Source organism: Saccoglossus kowalevskii, chromosome 4, assembly GCF_978046115.1.
Source record: "Saccoglossus kowalevskii chromosome 4, keSacKowa6.1, whole genome shotgun sequence".
In the NCBI taxonomy this organism is placed as follows: Eukaryota; Metazoa; Hemichordata; class Enteropneusta; family Harrimaniidae; genus Saccoglossus; species Saccoglossus kowalevskii.
Window position 1 is genome coordinate 34,840,209 of NC_140644.1, and position 26,993 is coordinate 34,867,201.

The 26,993-nt window shown below is 36.8% G+C and overlaps 1 protein-coding gene across 2 annotated transcripts in view; it reads right to left on the bottom strand.

Annotated features, from left to right (window-relative positions):
- Positions 1–26,993, bottom strand: part of LOC102802556 (amine oxidase [flavin-containing] B-like) — a 228,037-nt gene that overhangs the window by 61,450 nt on the left and 139,594 nt on the right. For both annotated transcript variants that reach the window (XM_085498623.1, XM_085498622.1), the window contains one exon: positions 6,731–6,821. In XM_085498623.1, coding sequence (XP_085354749.1) covers positions 6,731–6,821 — 91 coding nt within the window. The remainder of the gene's footprint in view (positions 1–6,730; positions 6,822–26,993) is intronic.

A 26,993-nucleotide genomic window follows, 5' to 3' on the forward strand; every position in this document is an offset into this window, starting at 1 on the left:
TTCAGACTGTGGTACTGTACAGTGCCACGCACTATTTAGACTGTGGTACTGTACAGTGCCATCCACTATTCAGATTGTGGTACTGTACAGTGCCATCCACTATTCAGATTGTGGTACTGTACAGTGCCATCCACTATTCAGATTGTGGCACTGTACAGTGCCATCCACTATTTAGACTGTGGTACTGTACAGTGCCATCCACTATTCAGATTGTGGTACTGTACAGTGCCATGCACTATTTAGACTGTGGTACTGTACAGTGCCATGCACTATTCAGACTGTGGTACTGTACAGTGTCATCCACTATTCAGATTGTGATACAGTACAGTGCCATGCACTATTCAGACTGTGGTACTGTACAGTGCCATCCACTATTCAGACTGTGACACTGTACAGTGCCATGCACTATTCAGACTGTGGTACTGTACACTGCCATGCACTATTTAGACTGTGGTACTGTACACTGCCATCCACTATTCAGACTGTGGTACTGTACAGTGCCATCCACTATTTAGACTGTGGTACTGTACAATACGTAGTGCCATGCACTATTTAGACTGTGGTACTGTACAGTGCCATGCACTATTGAGACTGTGGTACTGTACAGTGCCATCCACTATTTAGACTGTGGCACTGTACAGTGTCATGCACTATTCAGACTGTGGCACTGTACAGTGTCATGCACTATTCAGACTGTGGCACTGTACAGTGCCATCCACTATTTAGACTGTGGTACTGTACAGTGCCATCTACTATTCAGAATGTGGCACTGTACGTGCCATCCACTATTTAGACTGTGGTACTGCACAGTGCGATGCACTATTTAGACTGTGCTACTGTACAGTGCCATGCACTATTTAGACTCTGGTACTGTACAGTGCCATGCACAATTCAGACTGTGGTACTGTACTACAGTATACAGTGCCATGCAGTATTTAGACTGTGGCACTGTACAGTGCCACCTACTATTCAGACTGTGGCACTTTACAGTGCCATCCACTATTCACACTGTGGTACTGTACAGTGTGATGCACTATTCAGACTGTGGCACTGTACAGTGCCACCCACTATTCAGACTGTGGCACTGTACAGAGCCATCCACTATTCAGACTGTGGCACTGTACAGTGCCATGCACTATTCAGACTGTGGGACTGTACAGTGCCATGCACTATTCAGACTGTGGTACTGTACAGTGCCATGCACTATTCAGACTGTGGTACTGTACAGTGCCCTCCACTATTTAGACTGTGGTACTGTACAGTGGCATCCACTATTCAGACTGTGGTACTGAACAGTGCCATACACTATTCAGACTGTGGGACTGTACAGTGCCATCCACTATTCAGACTGTGGGACTGTACAGTGCAATCCACTATTCAGACAGTGGGACTGTACAGTGCCATCCACTAATCAGACTGTGGTACTGTATGTGCCATCCACTATTTAGACTGTGGTACTGTACAGTGCCATGCACTATTTAGACTGTGGTACTGTACAGTGCCATGCACTATTTAGACTGTGGTACTGTACAGTGACATCCACTATCCAGACTGTGGTACTGTAATGTGCCATGCACTATTTAGACTGTGGCACTGTACAGTGCCATGCACTATTCAGACTGTGGTACTGTACAGTGCCATCCACTATTCAGATTGTGGTACTGGACAGTGCCATGCACTATTTAGACTGTGGTACTGTACAGTGCCATCCAATATTTAGACGGTGGTACTGTACAGTGCCATCCACTATTCAGACTGTGGTACTGTACAGTGCCATCCACTATTCAGACTGTAGTACTGTACACTGCCATGCACTATTTAGACTGTGGTACTGTACAGTGCCATTCACTATTCAGACTGTGGCACTGTACAGTGTCATGCACTATTCAGACTGTGGTACTGTACAGTGCCATCCACTATTCAGACTGTGGTACTGTACAGTGTCATGCACTATTCAGACAGTGGTACTGTACAGTGCCATGCACTATTCAGACTGTGGTACTCTACAGTGCCATCCACTATTCAGACTGTGGTACTGTACAGTGCCATGAACTATTTATACTGTGGTACTGTACAGTGCCATCCACTATTCAGACTGTGGTACTGTACAGTGCCACGCACTATTTAGACTGTGGTACTGTACAGTGCCATCCACTATTCATATTGTGGTACTGTAAAATGCCATCCACTATTCAGATTGTGGTACTGTACAGTGCCATCCACTATTCAGATTGTGGTATTGTACAGTGCCATTCACTATTCAGATTGTGGCACTGTACAGTGCCATCCACTATTTAGACTGTGGTACTGTACAGTGCCATCCACTATTCAGATTGTGGTACTGTACAGTGCCATGCACTATTTAGATTGTGGTACTGTACAGTGCCATGCACTATTCAGACTGTGGTACTGTACAGTGCCACGCACTATTTAGACTGTGGTACTGTACAGTGCCATCCACTATTCAGATTGTGGTACTGTACAGTGCCATCCACTATTCAGATTGTGGTACTGTACAGTGCCATCCACTATTCAGATTGTGGCACTGTACAGTGCCATCCACTATTTAGACTGTGGTACTGTACAGTGCCATCCACTATTCAGATTGTGGTACTGTACAGTGCCATGCACTATTTAGACTGTGGTACTGTACAGTGCCATGCACTATTCAGACTGTGGTACTGTACAGTGTCATCCACTATTCAGATTGTGATACAGTACAGTGCCATGCACTATTCAGACTGTGGTACTGTACAGTGCCATCCACTATTCAGACTGTGGTACTGTACAGTGCCATCCACTATTCAGACTGTGATACAGTACAGTGCCATGCACTATTTAGACTGTGGCACTGTACAGTGCCATCCACTATTTAGACTGTGGCACTGTACAGCGCCATGCACCATTGAGACTGTGGTACTGTACAGTGCCATGCACTATTCAGACTGTGGTACTGTACAGTGTCATGCACTATTCAGACTGTGGTACTGTACAGTGCCATCCACTATTCAGACTGTGGTACTGTACAGTGCCATCCACTATTCAGACTGTGGTACTGTACAGTGCCATCCACTATTCAGACTGTGATACTGTACAGTGCCATCCACTATTCAGACTGTGGTACTGTACAGTGCCATCCACTATTCAGATTGAGGTACTGTACAGTGCCATCCACTATTCAGACTGTGGTACTGTACAGTGCCATCTACTATTCAGATTGTGGTACTGTACAGTGCCATCCACTATTCAGACTGTGGCACTGTACAGTGCCATCCACTATTCAGACTATGGTACTGTACAGTGCCATGCACTATTCAGACTGTGGTACTGTACAGTGCCATCCACTATTCAGACTGTGGTACTGTACAGTGCCATGCACTATTCAGACTGTGGTACTGTACAGTGCCATCCACTATTCAGACTGTGGTACTGTACAGTGCCATCCACTATTCAGACTGTGGTACTGTACAGTGCCATCCACTATTCAGACTATGGTACTGTACAGTGCCATCCACTATTCAGACTGTGGTACTGTACAGTGCCATCCACTATTCAGACTGTGGTACTGTACAGTGCCATCCACTATTCAGACTGTGGTACTGTACAGTGCCATCCACTATTCAGACTGTGATACTGTACTGTACAGTGCCATGCACTATTCAGACTGTGGTACTGTACAGTGCCATCCACTATTCAGACTGTGGTACTGTACAGTGCCATCCACTATTCAGACTGTGGCACTGTACAGTGCCATCCACTATTCAGACTGTGGTACTGTACAGTGCCATCCACTATTCAGACTGTGGTACTGTACAGTGCCATCTACTATTCAGACTGTGGTACTGTACAGTGCCATCCACTATTCAGACTGTGGTACTGTACAGTGCCATCCACTATTCAGACTGTGGCATTGTACAGTGCCATCCACTATTCAGACTGTGATACTGTACAGTGCCATCCACTATTCAGACTGTGGTACTGTACAGTGCCATGCACTATTCAGACTGTGGTACTGTACAGTGCCATCCACTATTTAGACTGTGGTACTGTACAGTGCCATCCACTATTTAGACTGTGGCACTGTACAGTGCCATGCACTATTCAGACTGTGGTACTGTACAGTGCCATCCACTATTCAGACTGTGGTACTGTACAGTGCCATCCACTATTTAGACTGTGGCACTGTACAGTGCCATCCACTATTTAGACTGTGGTACTGTACAGTGCCATCTACTATTCAGATTGTGGTACTGTACAGTGCCATCCACTATTCAGATTGTGGTACTGTACAGTGCCATCCACTATTCAGATTGTGGTACTGTACAGTGCCATCCACTATTCAGATTGTGGTACTGTACAGTGCCATCCACTATTCAGATTGTGGTACTGTACAGTGCCATCCACTATTCAGACTGTGGTACTGTACAGTGCCATGCACTATTCAGACTGTGGCACTGTACAGTGCCATCCACTATTCAGACTGTGGTACTGTACAGTGCCATCCACTATTCAGACTGTGGTACTGTACAGTGCCATCCACTATTCAGACTGTGGTACTGTACAGTGTCATGCACTATTTAGACTGTGGTACTGTACAGTGCCATCCACTATTCAGATTGTGGTACTGTACAGTGCCATGCACTATTCAGACTGTGGTACTGTACAGTGCCATGCACTATTCAGATTGTGGTACTGTACAGTGCCATCCACTATTCAGATTGTGGTACTGTACAGTGCCATCCACTATTCAGATTGTGGCACTGTACAGTGCCATCCACTATTCAGACTGTGGCACTGTACAGTGCCATCCACTATTCAGACTGTGGTACAGTACAGTGGCATGCACTATTCAAACCGTGGTACTGTACAGTGCCATCCACTATTTAGACTGTGGTACTGTACAGTGCCATGCACTATTCAGATTGTGGTACTGTACAGTGCCATGCACTATTCAGACTGTGGTACTGTACAGTGCCATCCACTATTCAGATTGTGGTACTGTACAGTGCCATCCACTATTCAGATTGTGGTACTGTACAGTGCCATCCACTATTCAGATTGTGGCACTGTACAGTGCCATCCACTATTTAGACTATGGTACTGTACAGTGCCATGCACTATTCAGATTGTGGTACTGTACAGTGCCATGCACTATTCAGACTGTGGTACTGTACAGTGCCATCCACTATTTAGACTGTGGTACTGTACAGTGCCATCCAAAAGAAAAATTCCAGCGATAACAACAGGGCTCCAGCCCTGAAAGGGCTTGGACCAATAAAAATGTGAACACAATGATGAAATAATGTAAAAATACTAATGATAAAATAATATAACAAGCAGCCTGTCGGCTGAGATAGCTCTGCTGTTAGCAATGCACACTTCAATTAAGAACTGAAGATATCCTTAGAAAATGAACAATATGTATAGTATCAAAGCAATCAGACTTGCTGTTTTCAACAAGAATTCAAAAACGTCACTTTTTACCAAAAATGACAAAAATATTCATTATAATTAGAGAATTGAAGATATCATCATGAAATGAACAAATCTGAGAGGTCTACCTGAGGTACATATATATATAATATCAAAGCAATTATACTTGCGATTTTTAACAAGGAAAAAATATAACTTTTTACCAAAAATGACAAAAATATTCATCAAAATTCGTCGACAGTGGAGCTTATAAATTGACAAGAAAAATCGGCTTGTGGCAAACGACTCTGCTGCAATGGCGCACGATGATTTTGTTTACAGTTTGCCAATCATCTTTGACCTTTAAGGATCTGCTTCTGATTGGCTAAGAATGATATCACTACTCGTGTTTCATCATAGAGGTCAACATTGCATTTTTTATCAGACTGTATGCTCATCAATTGTGGTGAAAGTTATCATTCAGCAAGTTCTGGCTATTGAAATGTCTCGCTTTATGGATATTGCGATGGTCTTGAAATAGGAAGAATTTTTTCCAACGACAGAAGAATAATTTTCATAACAGAAATGCAATAGCTGTGATGAAAGATGGTAAAAAAAAATGAAAGTCTTCAGCATGACATTGCAAAATTGCTGGCCCCAGTTATGAAGAAATATTTTATGAAGCTAAAACAACATGCTTTCAATCACTCTCCCCCCAGGTACGGGTTGCTACGATATTGCAACATTGGTTTTATTGTCGATGACGCAAAAGCCGAATGAGTGTGACACTTGCTTCGTGGCTCTCCATACACTGTAAGATTTGCTTGAATCGTTTCTATAATTAAACACAAACCAAACGATCCTTTTTAGGGCCAGGACATATTTCAAAAAGAGAACTTCCATTTCTGCTTTAATATACATTTTTGTTGACATGCTGGCTGTTATGTTTCTGATAATTATCTTGAAAAAATAAATGTAAACTGCATAAACAGTGGTGAACGTGCTGCTCTATTTATGTCACAGCTATTTCGCATTCACTCCTTGTTTTGTGCAATTGACATGTATATTTCAAAATTTTTATCAGAATCACAACAGCCTGCAAGAAAGTCAACTATTAATACAACGAACAAAAAAAGGTTTATGGTATTTTATTTTATTACAGGTGTAGGTATGCTAGGATATGACCTCAATTTCTTTATTTTATCAAAAGTGGGAGTGGGTGATTGTCCGGGCATGGACTCTTAGCCAGATAAATACTGTATCCAATTATTTGTGCTTCATGAACATGGTGTTAACTCTCTGAACTTGATGTTATTACCTTCTCAGCAGTCATTTGTCCAACTGCAAGTGCTCCATTTATATTATCAGCAGTGGCAAAGTGTACTCTCCCATAGATAGGATCAATGTGCCTGCAATAAAAACAGTTGTAATAAACAATAAATGACAATATACAACAAGCCATGCATGGCACAGTCCCCGTTAGTTATCAAATTTAAGATATATAGTTTTGTTTATAGTAATTTAGCTGGAATATAGCCATGTCAAGAATATGATTTTTTAACATTAAAATTGACATTTGTATCTGATCGTCAAACAAGTACTTGTCCATATTGAGAGATATTGTTCTGGAACAGCATTCAAAATCAGCCATTTTGAATACATGTACATGTATATATATAACATGATGTATAACGAATATATAAAATTTGAACATAATCAGTCAAAGCATCTCAGAGATATGGCTCTAGAAGCCCATTTATTAAAACAAAATCGTGCCAGTCAGCCATCTTGAATCCGATCTGAAAAATAAAATGACGTGCATCAGGAACCCGTAATGTCTAATGTATGTACCAAGTTTGAATGAAATCCATCCATAAATGCCTGAAATATTGATATTTGATGATTTAGCACAAAAATGACCACCATTCGGTCATTTTGAATAGGATTGTCAAACCAATATATCTGAATATCTATGACATGCTTAATGAATATTAAAAATTTGAACATAATCGGTCAAAGCAAGTCAGAGATATGGGTCTAGAAGCCCATTCATTAAAACAAAATGGCCGCCAGTCAGCCATTTTGAATCCGATCTGAAAAATAAAATTGTTTGCATCAAGGTCCCATAATGTCTAATGTATATATCAAGTTTGAACAAAATCTATCTGTAAACAGCTGAGAAATGCTTGATTTTGATGATTTTTTAGCACAAAAATGGCCGCCATTCGGCCATCTTGAATCAGATCATAAAACAAATTGATGTGCATATGTATAATATCATGTATGATGTATGTGTGAAGTTTGATTCGTCCAGGCACTTCTAAGATACAGGTCTGGACGCATGCAAGGACGGAAACACGGACGCACAAGGGTCAAAACATAAGTCCCCCTTTTCGGACTGCGTCTCAATTGGGACTAAAAATTTGAAACCAATCAGACCAATACAATACATATAATTGCTCAATTTCTATTTTTCATGAAATCCAAAAAGGCAACCCAAACCATGTAACCAGCAATAATTTGATGATTTGAGAATTTGATTTCATAAAATTTTTTAATCCTCATTTTATCCAAAATGGTGCTAAAATCATGCGACTGCTAAAGATATTTGTTATGATTTAGCAAGTGCATCAGCCAGTAATGCTACACAAAAAAATCAAGATTCCTAGACCCATAGAAATGATCATTTCTGGGTTTTTGAAAATCAAAGATGCCAGACAATACAACTGACCAATCAGAAAGCTGGAAGCTGTTTGTTGCTGTTGAGACAAGCACCTATGCATATACCCAATTTCAGGACTGTAGTTGCAATTCTTATTAATTTTGTTTACCCACAATGCACTATAAATTGATCCTTTAATCTAGTTCTTCTCAAGAATGATAAGACAAATATTTTGCATGTATATACATGTAGTCCATGATATTGCATAGTTTGATGATCTGAAGCAGTTTCAGGCTTAAACAAGATAAGTCACTGTTTGAATTATGAACCAAACGAAAATGATGTGTATCAAGGTCACGTTACATGTATGTTCAACATACAGAGAAAACAAAAGTTATGATTTTCACCAAAAATGGGTGCAAACCTGAAGATACAATATTCTCCTGTGGAAACATAACACTGAACAAGACCAATCAATTCACATATCTAGGAATCACATTTAACTCAAATGGAACCATGACAAAGACAATGGAACTTCTAACCGACAAAGCCAGAAAAGCCGAAAGAAGCATAGAAGATATATACAACAAACAATACAATAATATAAATTTGAAGACAAAACTTTTTGAGTCCTTACAGCTTCCAATCCTGTTATACGGATCAGAAATATGGGGAATAAACACAATCAAAGAAAGCTTAGAAAGAACTCCTGTTTGCTGAAGAAATACGGATCATGATGTAATATTCAGGAATATTTGAAAATGTTAAACAAATTATGAATAATCTAATAAATAAGGAGCCACCAGTAGTCATCTACACACATAGACATCATATACCTACAATAAGCCTACTTAAAAATATGCATAAAAAGAAACATTAAAAAGAAAACTGAAATAATTCATAAAACATTGGGGAAAGTGAAATGCAACGAAAATAGTGAACAAATAAATACCCAAAATAAACTTATAGGGCATTTAAAAATATTTTAGAAATTTAGTTAACACGGAAAACGTAAAGTAGCAAGAACTATGTAAATTTCTGACAAACAATCACAATCACAATCTACATATCTAAAATTCAAACCACTATCTTAATATCAATATGTGTGTCAATAAATATTATATTTATTTATTTTTAGTTACGTATATTAATAAGGAAGGCATCACAATCTTTAGAGTCCCTTTGATTGGTTCGTATATCCCGAAAATTGACATGGTAAAATTACAACCATCGTACAGCTCAGTACCATAACAAATAATAATTTACGGCAGACTTCTCGTAACTGGGGCACTTCTGGGGCACGTCGCACGCGATGAGTACCAACCAAAAATACACACAGGACATTTTAAGTGGCTCGAAACAAAACCTATTCGCTAATTTTCGTTTCGAAAACATCTACGATGGCTTAAAACCCTGCAGCCCGTCCCGCATGTTTTTTTACCAGGCAGGAGACGCCGGTCAGCGTGGCGTTGCCCCAGTGGTTTCCACTGAGTATCCAGTAGTTAATGCCGACATCACGGTCTATACATTCCACATGAAGCATGGTATTCAGCTTAACCATATTTTCTTTTTTGCTCCATGGCTTAACTTAATAGGAACAGTAACTCGAGCAATAAATGTGCCTTCCGATTTGAGTGATATCGTGCCATGTAATATTCAATAAAAAAAATAGTGAAACAGGAGGCCCAAGCTGAGTGCCCACATATCAGGTAATGGTTTATTGAAACACTTGAAATTCCTCAGAAGGAATTAAAATGGTTACACTAACTGCTAAAACACATATATAAAACATACAAATTTTACAAGAATTACTGTCTAAAGCACAACAATGGTTTAATAAATAAATCAACAGACTACAATTACAAAAAAACTATTAATAAATGTTGGTAATAATATTGGGAAAAAAAAAATAGATGAAATAATAATAATAAAAAAAGCAATAAACAGTAAATCAATGAAAGATGGAAATGAGAAAAAAAGACGTATTAAAGGAGAAAAGTATTTATGTTAATTTACCAGAAGATGTTGCTGTCTAAGGTTCGTGTTATTTTTGATAATTTGGGCAACTGGTATTTGTACATTCAGATTTGTATCACCCATTAATTTTAAAAATTTGTTGTAGTCACTCATATTCGTGAAATTTATAATGTGCTTAGTAATCTCTTCAAATAATGCTTTTCGTGATTTTTCGTAAAAGAGGCATTCAATCATGAAATGGTACTCATCTTCTACTTTGTTATTTGAACACAGTTCGCAGATTCTTTTTCCTATTTCGGTTTTTGGTTTGGTGTACCTCCCTGTTTCAATTTTTAGTTTATGATTGTTCAGACGGAACCTACTTAGACATTCACGTAGTTCGGCATTCTTTATTTTGATCACATAATTTTCTAAAGTAAATTCATTTTTGAAATTTTTATACGTTCTCAGTTTATTTCTTCTGTTATTGTTATTTTGGTTAACATCAGTCCCTATGTTAATTTCCCTTTTCCAGTATAATTTATATATTTTTTCAACTTCCAAACCTAATTTCTTGGTTTCTCTCTCGTTCAGTATAGTTGTTGTTTTGATAATTTGTGGTTGGTTTATTTGAGTTAACAGTGTAGTTATGGCACTGTACCATTTGCTGTTTGTTTGTTCATAATTGCTGCCTCCCTTACCAATTCATTTGATGTATTCATTACTCTGTTGAAGTATTTAATTAATTGTTTGTTGATGAATATGTCAAGTGGGTATTTTCCCAGTTCCCCATAAATACCCAAGATTGATGTGTTCTTCCTGACTCCTAAAACAAAACGACAAAAGTTTAGGTGAATTTTATCCACACTTGATTTGTATGTGCTTTCGTGACCCCAGATGTCACTTCCGTAAACTAGTATGGGTCTAATTAGTTTATCGACAAGGGATAGCATTGTAAGTGGATTTAAATTTGCCTTATGTCCAAGTTTTGCTTTTAAACTAAATAAAGCTTTTTGGCCTTTTAGTTTTAATGTTTTTATTGCCTCCTTAAATTTTCCGTTGGAACTTAATACAACCCCTAAATAGTTGTAGTGTCTAACCACATTAATTTCTTTACTTTCATAGAAGAAGATATTGTTGTCTAATAGACGATTATTTTTATTGAAAACCATTATTTTTGTTTTCTCTGTATTAACAGTCAGCTTCCAGTGTTTTGTGTATTAAGTGGAGAGATTATCTAAGCTCTTTTTCTGAAAGGATGACAATGTCGTCTGCAAAGAGGAGGCACCCAACTTTACTGTTTCCCAGTGTGGGTGGATTACATGTTGCAGTATCAAAAATTCCTGGTAGGTCATTAATAAACAAATTGAAAAGAGTTGGACTTAAGTTACACCCTTGTTTAACCCCAGTATGTGATGTGAATTCAGTTGTTAATCCATCATTAACCTTGACTTTATAGTTTGCTTTACTGTACATGTCTTTTATAATGTTATAAATATTGCCTGTTATGCCAGATTTTAATAATTTTAAAAACATTCCTTCATGCCACACACTGTCAAATGCCTTCTTAAGGTCTACCAAACAAGCATATAGTCTTTTAGGGTTTTGTTTGTTCTTATTTCCTGTAAGATCTTTTAGATTTTTGTTATGATGTAGGTACTTATTAATTATTGTTTTTAAAATGAAGAGGTTGTCTGATTTGCGACAATCTCTCCTAAATCCAAATTGCTTTTTAGAAACAATATTATTTTTTTTCTAGGTATGATGTTATTCTTTGGTTAATTGTACTTGTAAATAATTTCCTTGACAGCTTGATAGGACTATGCCTCTATAGTTTGAAGGATTTCATTTTTTTCCTGATTTAAAAATTGGTACTATATGAAACCCGAGCTCCATGATTTGGGGAATTTATTGCTATTATAAATGATATTAAAAAGTGTTTGCAGGGCATTGATGAGGTGTGATTGGCCGTATTTTAGAAATTCATTTGAAATCTTATTTTCGACAGTTGCTTTGTTATATTTTAATAACTTTATTGCTTTTATGATTTCACTTTGCAGGATTGGTCCATTAATATCTGGATTATCATCCATGTCTCTCTCCAAGGCATTTAGTTCAGAATTAATGTTATTGTTTAGAGTACTATTGTCTTCCGTTGGTGGATTTAGCAATTTATTAAAGTAATTTAACCATTCATTTGGTGTTATTGCATTATGTATTTCATTACTGTTTCTATCATCATCTAAATCTCGTAATAATTTCCAGAATTTAGAGGAATCTTTAAACTCTCAAGTTCATTTAGTTGCAAAACTTTAAATTCATTTCTCTTTTTTTTCAGTGATTTTTTTATATTCCTTTTTAATACAGAAAAATCTGCCTCTAATAAATGGATCTCTTGGATATTTCTTCAGAAGAGACGAAATATTTCTAAACTCTTTTTTAAGTGACCAACAGTCTTGGTCAAACCATAATTGCTTTTTTCTTTTTGGGTTTAGTATTCTTTTTCCTTTTTGGTGTTATTTTTTTCAGGCTTTTGTCAGCTATGAATGAGACTAATGAAATAAAATCAGAAACAGGCTTGGTCGGGTCTTCATAGCTGTAATTTGTGTTGATAAATGTATTAATTTCACCATCCTTTGCCATTTGTAAAGTTGACAAGAATTTATCTTTTCCCTGATCATCCCAAATATATTTTGCTGGCATTGGCTGTAGATTGTAGTCACTATTAACTATTGTAGGTTGTTCAGCCATATTATTTACTTTTAGTGAAAGAGAGATCGAGCAGTGGTCTGAAATGTGTGTTATGTTTTGTATTCTAAAATACTGAATGTCTTTGTACAAATGTTTTGATGTTATTGCAAAATCGACAGTGCTGCTATCTCGTGGGGTATGACAGGTTAGTTTTCCCATGGAATTGCCAATGGTTCGTCCATTTAAAATTACTAGGTTACAGTCGAAACATAATTTAATTAAGTAACGACCAAATTTATTAATACTGCATTTTGAATTTATGTCCTTACTATTTCTTATTCTGAAATCGTCTTCAATATAGCCATCGGGAGTAGGTAAGTACTCACTGTTTTCATCAATAATTGTGTCATTTAGGTTGCTTATATGTGAATTGAAGTCTCCCATAAATAATTTCACTCTCCAAGTGTTCAAATAAATCTGTATCATTATTTTTATATATAGGTGAATTTTCTGGTGGAATATAGATACATCCTATAAACAAGTGTTTACCAGTTGTAAGAACGGATTTATCAATTTTGCACCAAAGGAAATTTGATTTATTGTTGTTTACAACAGTAATGTATTTAGTAAATTTGTTTTTGAATAAGACAGCAACACCTCCTCGCTGGCACTTAGCAGTATTTTTATAACGATCCAAACGAAAAAATTCATAATCAGCTAAGGTGGTTGGCATACGGACCTGATTAGTGCTATGAAGCCATGTCTCTTGTAGACATCATGCGCTGTTACAAATTTAGTAAATTAATTCTCATTCAGTTTGTCTCTACTAAGCCCATTAATATTCCAACTACCTACATAAGGTGTTGCAATAGTGTAAATATAATAAAGCCAGACACCGATTGTTTCCTTTGCTATGTAAAATCAATGTACAGAATACTCGAATGAAACAACTAAAGTAAACTAGGATATATTAGAGCCAATGAATTCGTAATTTCCGACGAAAAGGGGCCAGGAAAAAATACCCCTCATAACAAATCACCGTATTGAGGGGGCAGTGAACAAATGAGACACCGATTGTCAAATTGTTTTGGTAATCATCGCATGTCGATTCATTTCATTTGTACAGGGTACTCTGACACAAAAATAAGGTAAACCAGCCTACTTAGTGCTAATGATTTTGTGATTTCCCACACGAAGAACGTTCTCAGAAATAATACGACATGCTGATCAGCACACCAACAATCGGCACCAAAATTGGTCACAGCTAGCGCTGTCACGGTAAATTCGGTATGTTTCACGAGTTTTTTTCTCTCCAAATCCCAACATATATTTACACATGTAGGCGAATCTTGTCAGCTCTGTGTAAATAGATACTTTTTCTGGGAATGTGCCCCATTTTACGTACGAGAAGCCCTTACACAACGCAGTAGTCATCAACACACATAGACATCCTATACCTACTAATCGACATGATAGCTTCGTAATTTGGGGAAGGTGGGGGTGAAAGTGCACCATGCAAGTTTCCAAATGTGTAAAGGAAAATAAAGGAAAGAAGTACAATTCAATGTTGGTAAGCGATACAAAGGAAATATCTCCTTACGGCAGCGACTTGATACAACTACATTGATGCTGGAGGTCACCATATTTGTTCTCGCGTTCAATAATACGATGATAAATCAGGATTCACAAGTACAACGAATTTACACAATATTTTCCCATGAAATCGAACCTACCAACCGTTTTCATATCTTCAACACTGCCATGGTTTTGGCGAGGATGAATCTCACAATCATTATTTTCTTGACTGGGCTCACACAGGTTTCAATGTTCCGTGGCTTGAATGTAATTGTACACCACACGTGAATGTAAACTAGCTTGCACAGTAATTCGTTTCACAGTCATTGAGGTTATACATTTGTTCAATTACTTATTTATTTATTTACTTATACGATAATAAAAAAATCATACATGTAATTTCTTAGACCTTTTCATAATGTAAACTGATACATTTCATCTCCCGAGCACTTGCTTTGTTTTTGTACAACACACTGGAAATAACAAAATGGCTGACACCATCATAATTGCTGGTCATAAAAAATAGAATACGCATGCGCAACATTATGCAAATTAGTCCACTCACCGATTCCTATTAGTTGTATTCATGCAATTGTGCAGAATAAGATAAATAAACAAATAATTAGAAATACATAAAAGATAGCCCCGCTGTTAGCAATGCACATTTCAATTAAAGAACTGAAGACATCATTAGAAAATGAACAATATGTATAGTATCAAAGCAATCAGACTTACAGTTTTTAACAAGAAGTCGAAAATATCACTTTCTACCAAAAATGACAAAAATATTCACCGAAATTAGAGAATTGAAGATATCATCACGAAATGAACAAATCTGAGAAAGGTCTACATGTAGTATCTATATATGTAATATCAAAGCAATTGAACTTTTGGTTTTTAACAAAAAGTCGAAAATATCACTTTTTACCAAAAATTACAAAAATATTCACCAAAATTAGAGATTTGAAGATATCATCACTAAATGAACAAATCTGAGAAAGGTCTACATGCAGTATCTATATATGTAATATCAAAGCAATCAGACTTGCTGTTTTTAACAAGAAGTCGAAAATATCACTTTTTACCAAAAATGACAAAAATATTTACCAAAATTAGAGAATTGAAGATATCATCACAAAATGAACAAATCTGAGAGAGGTCCACATGTAGTACACCTATATATGTAATATCAAAGCAATCGGACTTGCGGTTTTTAACAAGAAGTCGAAAATATCACTTTTTACCAAAAATGACAAAAATATTCACCAAAATTAGAGAATTGAAGATATCATCACGAAATGAACAAATCTGAGAATGGTCTACATGTAGTACCTATATATGTACTATCAAAGCAATTGCACTTGCGGTTTTTAACAAGAAGTCGAAAATATCACTTTTTACCAAAAATGACAAAAATATTCACCAAAATTAGAGAATTGAAGATATCAACATGAAATGAACAAACCTAAGAGAGGTCTACCCAAGGTACATATACACCAAGTATCAAAGTATTCAGGCTTGTAGTTTTCAAGAAGAAGTCGAAACAGTAAAACATTGACACGGACAACGACGACGGACAATCACTCATATGATAAGCTCCGCTTGACAAAGTCAACAGCGGAGCTAAAAATACTAAATTTTAATTAAAATGTAAAATAAAACAATGAATTGCAGCAGCCAATCATTAGTAACATTCTTACCAAGTTACATAAAAATCATTTTAATGCTTCTTGAGATATAACTTAAATAGCTTAAAATTCACACATTATTATGCAGATGAGCTCATTAATATGCATGGATGTCAACCAAAAAATAATCAAATCTGCACATTGCCCTAGACAAGCTATATACCAAGTTTCATTGAAATCCGAACATTGGTTCTTGAGATATCGATGGAACAGACACACACACACACACACACACACACACACACACACACACACACACAGACACACATACTTGTATTGCTATATGTTCCGAGGACTTCATTGGATTAACTTTTAATATAGTTGAATTAACTTTTAATATAGTTGCGATATGAACTCGATTAAAACACGTTCCTATATAGGGTTGCGTTTTAATTGGAGTTTAATTAAACTCAATTACAATGCAATACAATGGAGAATTGCATTTTAATTAAGTTTAATTAAACAAGAGTTGAATATCCTGTGACTGAACATAGAAATGTTTGCGAAGCTTAGGTTTAGTATCGGGGTAAGGTATGGTACAATTATATTACTGTAAAATCTGTATTAAAAGCCGCGGCTTCTATTAAAATGGTACAATGCAACAGAGGGGATGCGGCTTCTATTAAAGCATCTACACATATGAGAAATGGTGAATTTTTGGTTCTCAATTGTTCAAAACGAATGGGTGCGGCTTCTATTAGGGATGCGGCTTCTAATACAGATATTAATATAACCTGAACCATACCTTCCCCCGATACTAAACCTAAGCTACGCAAAACATATTAATAATCGAATTAAAGTATTAATATAAATTATGTTTTCCGAGGACTATGAAAAAGGTCCTCGGAAGGTGTGTATGTCCTCGGAAGTAGCTATATATCTGTATTTTTTTCCTCGCAACATATAGCAATCCAAGTACACACACACACAGACAGACAGACAGACAGACACACTAACTGCAAAGACTCCCTTTTTGTGCTTCGAACACGGGAGTTAAAAATTGAACAGTGGGATCGTACTTGTATTGAACAATACCATCTAAAATTCTGTCGTTATTTACTGAATGTCAATAACAAATGCAGCAACATTGGCAGCAGAATGTAAAGTGACCGATTACCATTGTTATCAATTATTCAGTACAGAGCAGTCAACTATCAAAACCTGATTGATTCATAATGGGCCAATACCATTGCATATGATGCTATAATGGAACTGAAACAAAATTGTTACATTAAACTGGCTACATTATCTAAATATAATCAAAAACAACTACAATATATTATTTACAATCCAAAAAAGAATTGTAACTTCTTTACGGTTATAATATAAAGGTTATTATTATGTACAATTGAATTTAATGATAATTGAACAGAATCTGTCAATATACTTCTGTGTTCCATTTTCGTATCATAAAACGGTGTGATTCTATTACATTTTTTTGGGTTAAAATATCATTCAGCCATCTCGGATCATGAAACAAATGCTTGTGCGTATGTCTGATACAATGTCACATTTGTTCAGGATTTAATAATTTTCATAGCACACTCATTCAAATTTATATTTTGCTATCTTTTAAGACTGAATAACCAGAGATGGTTTAAGCATCATGAATTGTTCTGCAAAATCACACATGTCACCCCTGTCACTGTCATTGACCAGCAAATAGTGTTACTGTCATTGACCAACAAATAGCGATACTGTCATTGACCAGCAAATAGCGTTACTGTCATTGACCAACAAATAGTGATACTGTCATTGACCAGCAAATAGTGTTACTGTCATTGACCAACAAATAGTGATACTGTCATTGACCAGCAAATAGTGTTACTGTCATTGACCAACAAATAGTGATACTGTCATTGACCAACAAATAGTGATACATTCATTGCACATCAAAGAGTGTTACATTCATTGACCAACAAATAGTTTGACTGTCATTGCCCAACAAATAGTGTTACTGTCATCGACTAATAAAGTGTTACTGTCATTGACCAACAAATAATGATACTGTCATTGACCAGCAAATAGTGTTACTGTTATTGACCAACAAAAAGTGATACTGTCATTGACCATCAAATAGTGATACTGTCATTGACCAACAAATAGTGACACTGTCATTGACCAACAAATAGTGATACTGTCATTGACCAACAAATAGTGATACTGTCATTGACCAACAAATAGTGATACATTCATTGACCAACAAATAGTTTGACTGTCATTACCCAACAAATAGTGTTACTGTCACCGACTAATAAATAGTGTTACTGTCATCAACTAACAAATAGTGTTACCGGTACTGTCATTGACTAACAAATAGTGATACTGTCATTGACCAGCAAATAGTGTTACTGTCATTGACCAACAAATAGTGATACTGCCATTGACCAGCAAAGAGTGATACTCTCATTGACCAACAAATAGTGATACTGTCATTGACCAACAAATAGTGTTACATTCATTGACCAACAAATAGTGTTACATTCATTGACCAACAAATAGTTTGACTGTCATTGCCCAAAAAATAGTGTTACTGTCATCGACTAATAAATAGTGTTACTGTCATCAACTAACAAATAGTGTTACCGGTACAGTCATTGACGAACAAATAGTGTTACTGTCATCGACTAACAAATAGTTTGACTGTCATTGACCAGCAAATAGTGTTACTGTCATTGACCAACAAATAGTGACATTGTCATTGACCAGCAAATAGTGTTACTGTCATTGACCAACAAATAGTGATACATTCATTGCACATCAAATAGTGTTACATTCATTGACCAACAAATAGTTTGACTGTCATTGCCCAACAAATAGTGTTACTGCCATCGACTAATAAATAGTGTTACTGTCATTGACCAACAAATAATGATACTGTCATTGACCAGAAAATAGTGTTACAGTTATTGACAAACAAATAGTGATACTGTCATTGACCATCAAATAGTAATACTGTCATTGACCAACAAATAGTGATACTGTCATTAACCAACAAATAGTGATACATTCATTGACCAACAAATAGTGATACATTCATTGACCAACAAATAGTTTGACTGTCATTACCCAACAAATAGTGTTACTCTCATTGACCAACAAATAGTGATACTGTCATTGACCAACAAATAGTGTTACATTCATTGACCAACAAATAGTTTGACTGTCATTACCCAACAAATAGTGTTACTCTCATTGACCAACAAATAGTGATACTGTCATTGACTAATAAATAGTGTTACTGTCATCAACTAACAAACAGTGTTACCGGTACTGTCACTGACCAACAAATAGTGATACTGTCATTGACCAGCAAATAGTGATACTGCCATTGACCAGCAAATAGTGTTACTGTCATTGACCAACAAATAGTGATACTCTCATTGACCAACAAATAGTGATACTGTCATTGACCAACAAATAGTGTTACATTCATTGACCAACAAATAGTTTGACTGTCATTGCCCAAAAAATAGTGTTACTGTCATCGACTAATAAATAGTGTTACTGTCATCAACTAACAAATAGTGTTACCGGTACTGTCATTGACCAACAAATAGTGTTACTGTCATCGACTAACAAATAGTGATACTGTCATTGACCAACAAATAGTGATACATTCATTGCACATCAAATAGTGTTACATTCATTGACCATTAAATAGTTTGACTGTCATTGCCCAACAAATAGTGTTACTGTCATTGCCCAACAAATAGTGTTACTGCCATCGACTAATAAATAGTGTTACTGACCATCAAATAGTGATACTGTCATTGACCAACAAATAGTGATACTGTCATTAACCAACAAATAGTGATACTGTCATTGACCAACAAATAGTGATACATTCATTGACCAACAAATAGTGTTACATTCATTGACCAACAAATAGTTTGACTGTCATTACCCAACAAATAGTGTTACTCTCATTGACCAACAAATAGTGATACTGTCATTGACCAACAAATAGTGTTACATTCATTGACCAACAAATAGTTTGACTGTCATTACCCAACAAATAGTGTTACTCTCATTGACCAACAAATAGTGATACTGTCATTGACTAATAAATAGTGTTACTGTCATCAACTAACAAATAGTGTTACCGGTACTGTCACTGACCAACAAATAGTGATACTGTCATTGACCTGCAAATAGTGTTACTGTCATTGACCAACAAATAGTGATACTGCCATTGACCAGCAAATAGTGTTACTGTCATTGACCAACAAATAGTGATACTCTCATTGACCAACAAATAGTGATACTGTCATTGACCAACAAATAGTGTTACATTCATTGACCAACAAATAGTTTGACTGTCATTGCCCAAAAAATAGTGTTACTGTCATCGACTAATAAATAGTGTTACTGTCATCAACTAACAAATAGTGTTACCGGTACTGTCATTGACCAACAAATAGTGTTACTGTCATTGACTAACAAATAGTTTGACTGTCATTGACCAACAAATAGTTTGGCTGTCATCAACTAACATATAGTTTGACTCATTGACTAACAAATAGTATTAGACCTAGTATTGTGCATCAGACCTATAATAATAATAATTTTTATTCAAAACGAATATCTACTACAGAGAGTAAATTTATGGTTGTAAAACAAAAACAGAAATATTACTTCACGCAACTAATATCACAGATAGCACATTAAATACATATAACGAGGAGGAAACATAAGCTAATGTTATTGTTTAGGACAAAGCAAAACTGAAGTACAGTTCACTCCACCAAAATCATTAATAAAAATGAAATGAAAATTAGTATAAGAATAAAACTACTAAGCTACTAAATATGCCATTGCATTAAAACTACCTGCAGACTAATTTGATGGAGTTGCTATGTTTCATCTCTTAAGTTCATACTTGTATGTATGAATTGTGCAGTTTGCAGTATTCCTGCAAAGCTTGTCATAATTAATCAAAATTTTTCTTCATTTTCAAGAAGTCAGATTTTTTGTTCTGTATATATTTAAATAATTTATTACGGGGTACGTCATATTTACTGCATTCTATTAAGAAATGGTACTCGTCTTCAATTCATTATCTGTGCAAAGTTTGCATATTCTTTCATTTCTAGCAATTTTCTTTTGCCTACCAGTCTAGTAGTCTGAGTAGATCATGGTCAGAAATTCTAAATTTGCAAAAAGATCGCCTTAATTTTGAATTTTTTTAAATCATTTATAAATAATTCTCTATATTGAAGGTAGTTTTAAATTTTCTGTATGAAGTTAGTTTGTTTGTTGCTTCATTCATTCTGCTGTCATTAAATAATTAAATATTTTTAAAATAATTAACTCTGAGTACCTCCCTTACATTGTATCTTCTTTTCATGTTGTTTTGATGATTCTGAAAAGTTGTATTTTTTAATTAATAATTGGTACAATTAATTTATCAAATAAATTCAATGCTGTGCTAATTTTATAATGTGATAATGTTAATAAAGACTGCTTTAGTGGAAACATAGCTTTCTCTTTTAAAGTATTGGACGCAGTTTTGAATTTTCCATTCAGTGTGATAACTATACCCAGGTAATTAAAACTGTCTACTGTGGCAATTTCATTTCCCTCATAAAACACTGACTTCTTATTCATTGTATGATTTCTTTTATTGATAGGCTTACTGATAGTTTCCAAGAATTGCTGTATATTGCCAGTGCATCTATGCTGCACTGCATAGCTTCCTGAGTCTGTGATAAGATTAGGACGTCATCTGCAAACAAAATGCAGTTTAGTTTTTGGCTGTTTAGTTCAGGGGGGTTGCCATTTGCAGATTTTATTTTTAACGGCAAGTCATTAATGAACAAACTAAATAAAGTTGGACTTATCATTTACAGTTATGTTTAACCCCCTTAAATGAATCAAATTCATTTGTGAGCCCTTTATTTGTTTCAACCTTGTAGGATACTCCACTATACATATTTTTATGAGTTTTATTCCGGTGTATATGTAACATACATATAATTTTTTACTTTTTGAGTATTCTGAATGAATATACTTATCTACTATAGATTTTAGGATAAATAAACAATCTGTAGTGGGTCTATTTCTACGGAAATGGAATTGATAAGGAGAGTATAAATTAATTTTCTCTAAATATTTTATTAATCTATTATTTAGTGTGGCAGCTTACCCAAGCAAGTGGACAAAGCCACTGCCCTGAAATTATCTGGGTCTGATCTTGATCACTTTTTGTGTACTGGTACAATAATGCTACCCTTCCATCCCTTAGGAAATGTTCCTGATTTTAAAACATTATTAAAAACAGCAGTAATTGGTTCCATAAGATAGTTCTGGCCATACTTCATTAATTATTTTGTCTTCGCCAGAGGATTTGTTTAATTTTAATATCTTGACTGTAGCTTTTAATTCACCTATACTACTGTGTATCAGACCTAGTATTGTGCACCAGACTTAGTACTGCGCACCAGACCTAGTATTGCGTACCAGACCTAGTATTGCGTACCAGACCTAGTATTGCGTACCAGACCTAGTATTGTGTACCAGACTTAGTATTGTGTACCAGACCTAGTATTGTGTACCAGACCTAGTATTGTGTATCAGACCTAGTATTGTGTACCAGACCTAGTATTGTGTACCAGACCTAGTTTTGTGTACCAGACCTAGTATTGTGTACCAGACCTAGTATTGTGTACCAGACCTAGTATTGTGTACCAGACCTAGTATTGTGCACCAGACCTAGTATTGTGTACCAGACCAAGTATTGTGTACCAGACTTAGTATTGTGTACCAGACTTAGTATTGTGTACCAGACCTAGTATTGTGTATCAGACCTAGTATTGTGCATCAGACCTAGTATTGTGTATCAGACCTAGTATTGTGTACCAGACCTAGTATTGTGCACCAGACTTAGTATTGTGTACCAGACCTAGTATTGTGTATCAGACCTAGTATTGTGTACCAGACCTAGTATTGTGTATAAGACCTAGTATTGTGCACCAGACTTAGTAATGTGTACCAGACCTAGTATTGTGTATCAGACCTAGTATTGTGTACCAGACCTAGTATTGTGTACCAGACCTAGTATTGTGTATCAGACCTAGTATTGTGTTTCAGACCTAGTGTTGTGTTTCAGACCCAGTATTGTGTACCAGACCTAGTATGGTATATCAGACCCAGTATTGTGTACCAGACCTAGTATTGTGTATCAGACCTAGTATTGTGTACCAGACCTAGTATTGTGTATCAGACCTAGTATTGTGTATCAGACCCAGTATTGTGTATCAGACCCAGTATTGTGTATCAGACCCAGTATTGTGTACCAGACCTAGTATGGTGTATCAGACCTAGTATTGTGTACCAGACCTAGTATTGTGCACCAGACCTAGTATTATGTATCAGACCTAGCATTGTGTATCAGACCTAGTATTGTGTATCAGACCCAGTATTATGTACCAGACCCAGTATTGTGTATCAGACCCAGTATTGTGTACCAGACCCAGTATGGTGTATCAGACCTAGTATTGTGTACCAGACCTAGTATTGTGCACCAGACCTAGTATTGTGTATCAGACCTAGTATAGTGTATCAGACCTAGTATTGTGCATCAGACCCAGTATGGTGTATCAGACCTAGTATTGTGTACCAGACCTAGTATTGTGTACCAGACCTAGTATTGTGTATCAGACCTAGTATTGTGTACCAGACCTAGTATTGTGTATCAGACCTAGTATTGTGTACCAGACCTAGTATTGTGTATCAGACCTAGTATTGAGTACCAGACTTAGTATTGTGTATCAGACCCAGTATTGTGTATCAGACCCAGTATTGTGTACCAGACCCAGTATTGTGTATCAGACCTAGTATTGTGTACCAGACCTAGTATTGTGCACCAGACCTAGTATTGTGTATCAGACCTAGTACTGTGTATCAGACCTAGTATTGTGTACCAGACCTAGTATTGTGTATCAGACCTAGTATTGTGTATCAGACCTAGTATTGAGTACCAGACTTAGTATTGTGTATCAGACCTAGTATTGTGTATCAGACCTAGTATTGTGTATCAGACCCAGTATTGCGTACCAGACCTAGTATGGTGTATCAGACCTAGTATTGCGTATCAGATCTAATATTATGTACCAGACCTAGTATTGTGCACCAGACCTAGCATTTTGTATCAGACCCAGTACTGTGTACCAGACCTAGTATTGTGTACCAGACCTAGTACTGTGTACCAGACCTAGTATTGTGTACCAGACCTAGTACTGTGTACCAGACCTAGTATTGTGTACCAGACCTAGTATTGTGTATCAGACCTAGTATTGTGTACCAGACCTAGTATTGTGTATCAGACCTAGTATTGCGTACCAGACCTAGTATTGTGCATCAGACCTAGTATTGTGTTTCAGACCCAGTATTGTGTACCAGACCTAGTATGGTGTATCAGACCCAGTATTGTGTACCAGACCCAGTATTGTGTATCAGACCTAGTATTGTGTATCAGACCCAGTATTGTGTACCAGACCCAGTATTGTGTACCAGACCCAGTATGGTGTACCAGACCTAGTATTGTGCACCAGACCTAGTATTGTGTATCATACCTAGTATTGTGTATCAGACCTAGTATTGTGTATCAGACCCAGTATTGTGTACCAGACCTAGTATTGTGTACCACACCTAGTATTGTGTACCAGACCTAGTATTGTGTATCAGACCTAGTATTGTGTATCAGACCCAGTATTGTGTATCAGACCCAGTATTGTGTATCAGACCCAGTATTGTGTATCAGACCCAGTATTGTGTATCAGAGCTAGTATTGTGTATCAGACCTAGTATTGTGTACCAGACCCAGTATTGTGTACCAGACCTAGTATTGTGTACCAGACCCAGTATTGTGTACCAGACCCAGTATTGTGTACCAGACCCAGTATTGTGTACCAGACCTAGTATTGTGTACCAGACCTAGTATTGTGTATCAGACCTAGTATTGTGTATCAGACCCAGTATTGTGTACCAGACCCAGTATTGTGTACCAGACCTAGTATTGCGTATCAGATCTAGAATTGCGTATCAGATCTAATATTGTGTACCAGACCTAGTATTGTGCACCAGACCTAGTATTGTGTATCAGACCCAGTATTGTGTACCAGACATAGTATTGTGTACCAGACCTAGTATTGGGTACCAGACCTAGTATTGCGTATCAGACCTAGTATTGCGTATCAGACCTAGTATTGCGTATCACCCTTGTATTGTGTATCAGACTCAGTATTGTGTATCAGACCCAGTATTGTGTACCAGACCTAGTATTGTGTACCAGACCTAGTATTGAGTACCAGACCTAGTATTGTGCATCAGACCTAGTATTGTGCATCAGACCTAGTATTGTGTACCAGACCTAGTATTGTGCATCAGACCTAGTATTGTGTATCAGACCCAGTATTGCGTACCAGACCTAGTATTGTGCATCAGACCTAGTATTGTGTATCAGACCCAGTATTGTGTACCAGACCTAGTATTGTGTATCAGACCTAGTATTGTGTACCAGACCTAGTATTGTGTACCAGACCTAGTATTGTGTACCAGACCTAGTATTGTGTATCAGACCTAGTATTGTGTATCAGACCTAGTATTGAGTACCAGACTTAGTATTGTGTATCAGACCCAGTATTGTGTATCAGACCCAGTATTGTGTATCAGACCCAGTATTGTGTACCAGACCCAGTATTGTGTATCAGACATAGTATTGTGTACCAGACCTAGTATTGTGTACCAGACCTAGTATTGTGTACCAGACCTAGTATTGTGTATCAGACCCAGTATTGTGTACCAGACCCAGTATTGTGTACCAGACCTAGTATTGTGTACCAGACCTAGTATTGTGTACCAGACCTAGTATTGCGTATCAGACCTAGTATTGTGTACCAGACCTAGTATTGTGTACCAGACCTAGTATTGTTTATCAGACCCAGTATTGTGTACCAGACCCAGTATTGTGTACCAGACCCAGTATTGTGTATCAGACCTAGTATTGTGTATCAGACCTAGTATTGCGTATCAGACCCAGTATTGTGTATCAGACCTAGTATTGTGTACCAGACCTAGTATTGTGTACCAGACCTAGTATTGTGTACCAGACCTAGTATTGTGTATCAGACCTAGTATTGCGTATCAGTTCTAGATTGCGTATCAGACCTAGTATTGCGTATCAGACCTAGTATTGTGCATCAGACCTAGTATTGCATATCACACCTAGTATTGTGTATCAGACCTAGTATTGTGCATCAGACCTAGTATTGTGCATCAGACCTAGTATTGTGCACCAGACCTAGTATTGTGTATCAGACCCAGTATTGTGTACCAGACCTAGTATTGAGTACCAGACCTAGTATTGTGTATCACACCTAGTATTGTGTATCACACCTAGTATTGTGTATCAGACCTAGTATTGCGTATCAGTCCTAGATTGCGTATCAGACCTAGTATTGTGTATCAGACCTAGTATTGTGTATCAGACCTAGTATTGCGTATCAGACCTAGTATTGTGTATCAGACCTAGTATTATGTGGCAAATCTAGTATTGTGCATCAGACCTAGTATTGTGTATCAGACCTAGTATTGTGAATCAGACCTAGTATTGTGTACCAGACCTAGTATTGTGTATCAGACCTAGTATTGTGTATCAGACCTAGTATTGTGTATCAGATCTAGTATTGTGCATCAGACCTAGTATTGTGCATCAGACCTAGTATTGTGTATCAGACCCAGTATTTTGTACCAGACCTAGTATTATGTACCAGACCTAGTATTGTGTACCAGACCTAGTATTGTACACCAGCCTTAGTATTGTGTACCAGACCTAGTATTGCGCACCAGACTTAGTATTGTGTATCAGACCTAGTATTGTGTACCAGACCTAGTATTGTGTATCAGACCTAGTATTGTGTACCAGACCTAGTATTGTGTATCAGACCCAGTATTGTGTACCAGACCTAGTATTGCGTATCAGACCCAGTATTGTGTACCAGACCTAG